Genomic DNA, 6723 nt, shown 5'->3' on the forward strand with positions numbered 1-6723 from the left:
TTGTTGAGTGCACTGCTCTAATTAGTACAGGTGTGAATGAAAACGATTTTTAAAAAGAGTAAACAATTTATAAATAAATTCAATAAATTTCTATTCAAATTAATTATTATGGTACTAACCGTATATATTATATTTTTTTTTAGCTAGAAGACAATAATAAATTTTCCGAGCTAATAATTAACTGTTCAGATTGCCATGCAACATGTAGCAATTATAATTTTTATTACAATTTATAAAATTAAATTCAGCTTTTTTTAGACGTATTAGTGTTTAATAGAGATATATTAGGATCGTTACTTAAAGGGACGAACATTTAACATAGTTGTGTTGAAATTTCTCTCAAGCAGTCTCAAGTGTGTAAATTTTTCTTTTTAGATAGTAACATATAAACGGATTAAATTTATATTATTTCACAATCAAGTGGATAATTCAATTATATGGAGTATTTTGATTTTTAAATTTAGAATCTTGACATGTTTGAGCCCAGAACAAGAAAACTCATTATAAGCAAAACAGAGGTATAGAATTGAGCCGTCTGAAGTATGAAAACTTTAATCAACGCACTTAATCTTTAATCATTGCAGATAGCAAAATTAGCAAAATGCTGAATGAAAACCGCCACTTCCGTAAACAGAAAAAGCACCCAACAGGAAAAAGACCATTATCATTTCCTCGGGCAAACCGGCTCGCTCGACTGAAAGCAAAGGTTAGCCGATATCGGCCGGCGTGAGAGAAAAAACAAACCTGGCGTTGACATTTGCGCGCTGATTACAAAAGCTGATGAGCGCAGAGACGGCCGATTTGTAAAAATGTCACTGGCAACACGACGATTTATCCGACCAAATTACTCCTCGGCTGCCGTTGCTTTTTTATGGTGCGGATGACATTTTCGGCGTGAACTTCTGGCACAGCTAGGACGCGGTTGCGATTTACGTGTGTGTGTACGTTTGCCGACACAAACAATGCACCCCCTGTAGTACTCGATCGATTTTCGGGGCGTCTGCTGCTGCACGAAAAGCATGAGCTCCCCCTCGCTACACAACGCGCCGAACGTGCGACCCCACGGAAAAGTACAGCGCGCCAGCGCAATGCAAATTATGCGAGGGGGCGTGGCCAGACGAACAAATGAAGCTCGTCCGTCTTGTTTACAATACAAACTCTGTAAAATTTTAATTTAGTTTTGAAATTTTTGAATAGCTTGAAAAACGTATTAAATAACTTGAAAGGCAAAATGGACGATAAAAAGGAGGAAAATGAGGAAAAGAAGAAATTGGTTTTTGCCAAAACCATGTACGACGTGCAGAGGATTCGACTGGAGAGGTTAATGCAAAACCCGGTGAGTTTTCTAGAAAACGTTTAATTTTTAAGCACTATGGATTTGTTTAAATTAAAATACTTATGCTGTCATTTATTCCAACATAATATTTTTTAACCTTAAAATTTCAGGACAAGCCAATTATAATTCCTGAAAGGCCAAAGGAACGACAAGCGCCAGACGCTCCGGATTTTGTCAGAAACGTGATGGGCTCCAGTGCTGGTGCTGGCAGTGGAGAGTTTCACGTGTACAGGCATTTGAGAAGAAAGGAGTACGCCAGGCAAAGAGCAATTCAAGAAAAAGCAAAGAGGGTAAAAACAAGATATATTATTGTCAACTGGGTTCACGTTATTTAATCTCGTTCAATAAAATAAAAATAGGAGCAACTTGATGACAACTATCAGAAGAAATTGGATGATAATAAAATGAAAGCAGATGAAAAGACTGCCAAGAAAAGAGCAAAGAGGTTGAAGAAGAAAGGCAAGCAGAAAAATAAAAAACCCAAGACAGCAGAGCAGAAAAAGGATGATGACAGTGAATCAGACACAAACGATGACGAAGAAAAAAGTGAAAGTGAAGAAGGGAGTGAGAAAGCTGAGAAAGGACAAGAGGATGTACAGAGAGAAAAATCTGATTAATCAGTACAAATCAGTGTTCTTGATTAAAAAATCGTTAACATGATTTTAAAAAATAAAAATTCCTATCATATGAAAGCAATAATGGGAGTTCTGCATTGCAAATGAGAATTAATGTTTTTAACATTAGAAAAATTAGTGGTTAAACTTTTATTTCAATTAACAAACTTCATCAAATGAGACTTGGCCCGCATTGAAAATACCTGTTAGGTGTTCACAAACTGCCTTCATCCCAGAATTTATCTCCACCAATTTCTTAACATGATCAACTGCTTCGCTGAAAGGTTGAGCTTTTTCGGGGACAATTCTTAGGCGCACTCTTTGCAATTGAGTAATTAGCTGTTCTTCGTAGGCCATGACCATCTGAATAAGTGAGCCATTCAGACCCCCTGAGAGATCATCAGGGGTGAGACAGGACACAAGGTGGCAAATTGATAGGCAGATCTGTTAATGTATGAAATTTAAGTAATTGCTCCATTCAATGAGAATATTTTTTAATTTACCTGATCAACGAGGTTATCTCTATGTTGGAATTCTTTGAAGTCCTGCACATTGTCGGCAGAGGAAAGAGCTTCCAACAATGCATTCCAGGCAGGGAGGTAAAAACTCTGATAGTGCACCCTGGTCTTGGGAGCAGCCAGTGCAACGGCGGCGCTGATTCTCACTTTGAAATTTGGAGAATTGACAACAATTTCGCAGAGGGCAGGGAAAATGTTAGCCTAAAATTCAAATGTTTCATTCAAAATTGTAAAAAAAAAACCAGCGTAAAAATCAAAGTGCCTTGCCTGCCAATTTGGTACATCATCATGCAATTCTGTTCCACGGAGAAGGCAAGCCAATGCATAGCAAGCGTTCCATTTAACCTATAAAATAAATACCAATTTGATTAAAAAATGATTAATTCGTGAAATATTTTTACCTTCATCAAGGTTGTGACAGATGAAGTGGCGCAATTTATTATTGCAGATATAGACTGAAAAACCAACTCTCGATTTGCTGGAAGTCGAAGTTGCTCCGAGGAAAGCAATCGAATCAAATTTCCCAATGATCTTACAGCATTCATTTTAAGCTAGATTGGAAATTTTATTTATTTCACCACTTTATAAACAATTTTTGCAAGTACCTTCTCCTCTTGGCAGGATCTCCTTGAATCTTGAATAAGCTTGATAAGAAGCAGATCTGGCAAAGTCTCGGGAAATCCTTTTTCCCTAAAATCATTAAATTAATCATATTCCGCAAGACACACATTTCTGGCATTACTTCTTGGCAACAAGTTCATCGGAAATGTTCCCCAAAGCCCAAGTGACTTTAATTTTCAGGCCTTCGTCTTCCTCGTTGGAAATGGCACTTGAAACATACTCAGCTGCATCAAGTAAAAATTGACCATCCTAGTGAATAGAACAAATTAATTATTCCATTATCAAGTAAAAAATTATATAAATTACCTCCATCTCAATCGGCCAATTTGCGCACATTCCTAGTGCTCTGACAGCCTGAACTTTGACACTCACCGACTGGTCTCTGCACAGGGCAAATAAAGTAAATGCTATCAAAAGCCTCGATGACCTCTGCAATTCAAATGCTTATAATAATAGAGAATAAAATTGATAAATTTTACATACATCAATATTTTCATAAATCAAAGGCCCAATAGATGAAATGATATCACAAACAAGAGATCGAACCACTGGATTGGCATCTGTTGAAAGGGTTCTAATAGAGCTCTGTATAATATTATTCCACATGTTTAGCCCGTCTTTCAAATTGTGGCTGTGGTCTAAAAAAGTTAATAAAAATCGGAAACAATAAAATATTATTTAAAAAAATATATACCAGGTTCTTCCAAGTGCTTAGCCAAAGCAGCACCCAAATCAACTATGCCTCTCCCAGCAGCAAGGAGTAACTTTATGTCATTTTCTCCATCAACCATTGTGTTTACAAATAGGCTGCTGGTGATGATCAAGGTATTTCCATTGTCAGAGAGCAGAAGAGAAAAGTAACATCTTGAGATAGCAGCAAGTGTGCGACAGACCTCCAATTTCAATTTTAAACCAGCATCAGATCTCTATAAAAGCCATTTACTAACAATTTGATATTAATTGAAAGTAGCGCCGCTGACCTGGAAATGACTGAGACAATATTCTGTGAGCCAAGTCTTGCCAATATCTGAATAGTCATCCTCAATAAAATCTACAAGCTCGTCACTGTTATCCAAACCACAAATTTCAAGTCGTTCATCTTCACTAGTCTTAATCAAATATTGAACATTTAGACAATTTCAAATTTAATTTATTTAATCAAGATTACCAAGTTGGCAGACGAGTTATCCACAGAGGCAAAGAAAGAGGCAGGCTCTGGTTTTTGCAAAATGGTGCTAAGTTCTGCCATTTGGTGACTGGCAGCTGACGAGGACACCAAAGCAGTGAATACAGAGAGTGCGGCGGATTTAACGTCAACATCTAAAAAATTTCAGTAAAGAAAAAAACTAAAAGAATATTCTTAGTGCAGTTTTCTCACTTTTGTTTATCAGGAACGGTCGCACAGAGCGCGAAAGTCGAGTCATTAATCCCGAAGGAAGGCGGTGGTAAGGCGTAACAGAAACCAGCAAGTTCAGTGCGTTTAAGGTCGCTGCAAGGCACTGAACAACTCTGTCTGAGCTGAGGGACAACATCAGGTAACGCTGGCAGGATTCAAGAGACTGAGCCATTGTGTGCGACCACGGCGTAAATGCCAACTGGCCAGAGCTAGAATTACAAAATAAATCACAAACTGACATTTTTGTAGTTTAACTTAAATTTAGGTCTGCAGGAATTTTATGACAAATATTTACAAATAAGATAATAAAAAATTTACATAAATCTTACCTTGCCTCGGCCATAGCAAAGTACATCTGGCATCTGTTGAGAATGTCCCCGAAACACTGGGCAGCAGCAATTTTGCTTCCCGTGTTAGGATCTCGTAAAAGGCAACAGGGTAGACTTGGTTTTGCTGGCGGAGGAGCTCCGGGCGGAAAATACGGCACAAGCTGATCCCAAAATGACATCAACGTTTGGGGTTCTCCATTCTTAGGTTTTTTATTCAATCAATCAATCCGCTCTCACTTAAAATAACTTACTTTGATCAAGAGAAGCAAAAGTCTGATTGCTGCAAATCGAATGGACGCAAAAGCAGTGGCCGTCTCTCGACTTCCCTTTCCACTTCCGACGCCCGAGTCAGAAAAATCCTCCGAATCACTGGTGTTGGCCCACAGAGCTGCATTTTCCTCTGGAAATCCTTGATGATGTCTTTGCCTCGGAGCTCCGGCTCCACTGTCGTCTTCAGTCTCTTTCACAAGGGCAGTCCGCAGACGTCGAACTTGCTTTGCGTTATTAGACCGGATTGGCCCCCGCTTTTGTCCCTGCTAAAAATAAAAAATAAATTAATATTTCAAATATCCAAAAAGTTGAATTTTTTACCTTGGGTGCAGAATGAGCTGTTGGTGGAGGAGGGCCAGGTTCTGCGGGAACGGGAGGGAAACTAGAAGTGTCATGCTCCGGGAGTCCTAAAAGCCAAAAAGCTCGGACATAACCAAACCCGTCAACAAAGTTTAAAGCTGATGGTCTTTGGAGGAGAATTGCTTGAAGTCCTCTCAAGCAGGTTGATGCAGTCTGGGAAAGTATGTAAATAAAAAAAAAATACATTTATTTTAAATCTAACGGCAACCTTTAAATAATGAATTTCTTTTGATGGCTGGTTGCTGGATAACTGTTCTATGAAGATTGAGGCACAGGCTTCCAGTTTGCGCACTCGGGCAGGTGGACAAGAATTCCCACTAATGATGACACCTACTTCCGTAGGACTAGCAATTGCTTTTATCACCCTCAAAGCTGCCAGCTTAACTTCTTCTGCAGGCAAAACTTTAAGCTTATCCAGTTGTCCTTTCTTCAGCCAGTTAGGAAGTGAGGTCAATTCGTTCTCAGCCAAAAGTGCAGTCAAGATCTGAGTTGAATTTCACAAATGTAGTCAATTTCATAATTATAATTATGTATTATTTTTTTTTTAATTAAAAATTTAAAAACAAAATTGTATTGTGCAGTTTACATACTTTAGGGTCTACTGTGACTGCTCGACCTCTTAGAACCACCTCCAAAGCTGACATGGCCTGAAGCAGTGACATTTCGCTGCCCAACTGGAAGACCCTGAGACACCAATCCTCAGCCAAACCGGTCAGCCGCGCGTCGGATGTGAAAATTTTTGCCGAGTGAGGTTGCGCTGCATTGGACAGAATGTGGCACAATTTAGCCGCGATGGTCACATCCCTTGGAGCGACAACCTTCATTGCAGTTGCCAAGATTTTTAAAAAGTCCTAAAATTATGGCAAACAAAAATAACATTAAAATTTGATAACAGGTGTTCAATTTGCCGGTCTCACCTGACATGATTCTGCTGAAATTTTCTTGAAATTCGTGCTACCCAACTCGTCCAATAATAAATTCAACTTATCTCTGTTACTGGCGTTTACCTGTGAGCCAACAGAGCTCAAAAATTCTTTCAAATCTGAGCCTAAATACGAATTTGAAGGCATTTTGGTGCAGACGTTTTGAATTTTATTTTCATAAACAAGATTGTTTTGGTTGACAGACCAAGACCAATGGCGTCAAGCCTTGGTCCTTCTGATGTTCTGATTTGCTGCGCATCTGGGTCACGTGGTAGAGGGTTCGGAGCCTTGGTTCGGAGTGCAACTTTAGAAATTGCTCCAGAAGTCTCTATAGATGATTTTTTTTCGTATCGTAT

At 38.8% G+C, this 6723-nt stretch overlaps 2 protein-coding genes across 3 annotated transcripts; one reads left to right on the top strand and one right to left on the bottom strand.

Moving 5' to 3' along the window:
• The first annotated feature begins 1104 nt into the window (after positions 1-1104).
• Positions 1105-2048, top strand: LOC132200080 (PRKR-interacting protein 1 homolog). Its single transcript, XM_059625273.1, has 3 exons — positions 1105-1336; positions 1447-1626; positions 1696-2048. The coding sequence occupies exons 1-3, from the start codon at positions 1232-1234 to the stop codon at positions 1951-1953; spliced, it is 543 nt and encodes a 180-aa protein (XP_059481256.1). The 5' UTR covers positions 1105-1231; the 3' UTR covers positions 1954-2048.
• On the bottom strand, positions 2021-6577 carry LOC132200078 (HEAT repeat-containing protein 6). Of its 2 annotated transcripts, none has more exons than XM_059625270.1 (18): positions 6362-6577; positions 6035-6295; positions 5653-5928; positions 5406-5597; positions 5066-5347; positions 4815-5014; positions 4468-4694; positions 4258-4409; positions 4070-4198; positions 3784-4015; positions 3573-3727; positions 3396-3518; positions 3211-3338; positions 3074-3158; positions 2870-3019; positions 2736-2813; positions 2454-2669; positions 2021-2394 (listed from the first exon to the last, which is right to left on the bottom strand). In XM_059625270.1, exons 1-18 carry the CDS (start codon positions 6512-6514, stop codon positions 2110-2112), a joined length of 3324 nt encoding a protein of 1107 aa, XP_059481253.1. In that variant the 5' UTR covers positions 6515-6577; the 3' UTR covers positions 2021-2109. The 2 variants fall into 2 exon arrangements, with proteins under 2 accessions (XP_059481253.1, XP_059481252.1); XM_059625269.1 differs by having other exon boundaries at positions 5066-5350.
• Positions 6578-6723: the final 146 nt, after the last annotated feature.

The sequence above is a fragment of the Neocloeon triangulifer genome, unplaced genomic scaffold (assembly GCF_031216515.1).
Source record: "Neocloeon triangulifer isolate White Clay Creek 2 clone unplaced genomic scaffold, ASM3121651v1 ptg000014l, whole genome shotgun sequence".
Lineage (NCBI taxonomy): Eukaryota > Metazoa > Arthropoda > Insecta > Ephemeroptera > Baetidae > Neocloeon > Neocloeon triangulifer.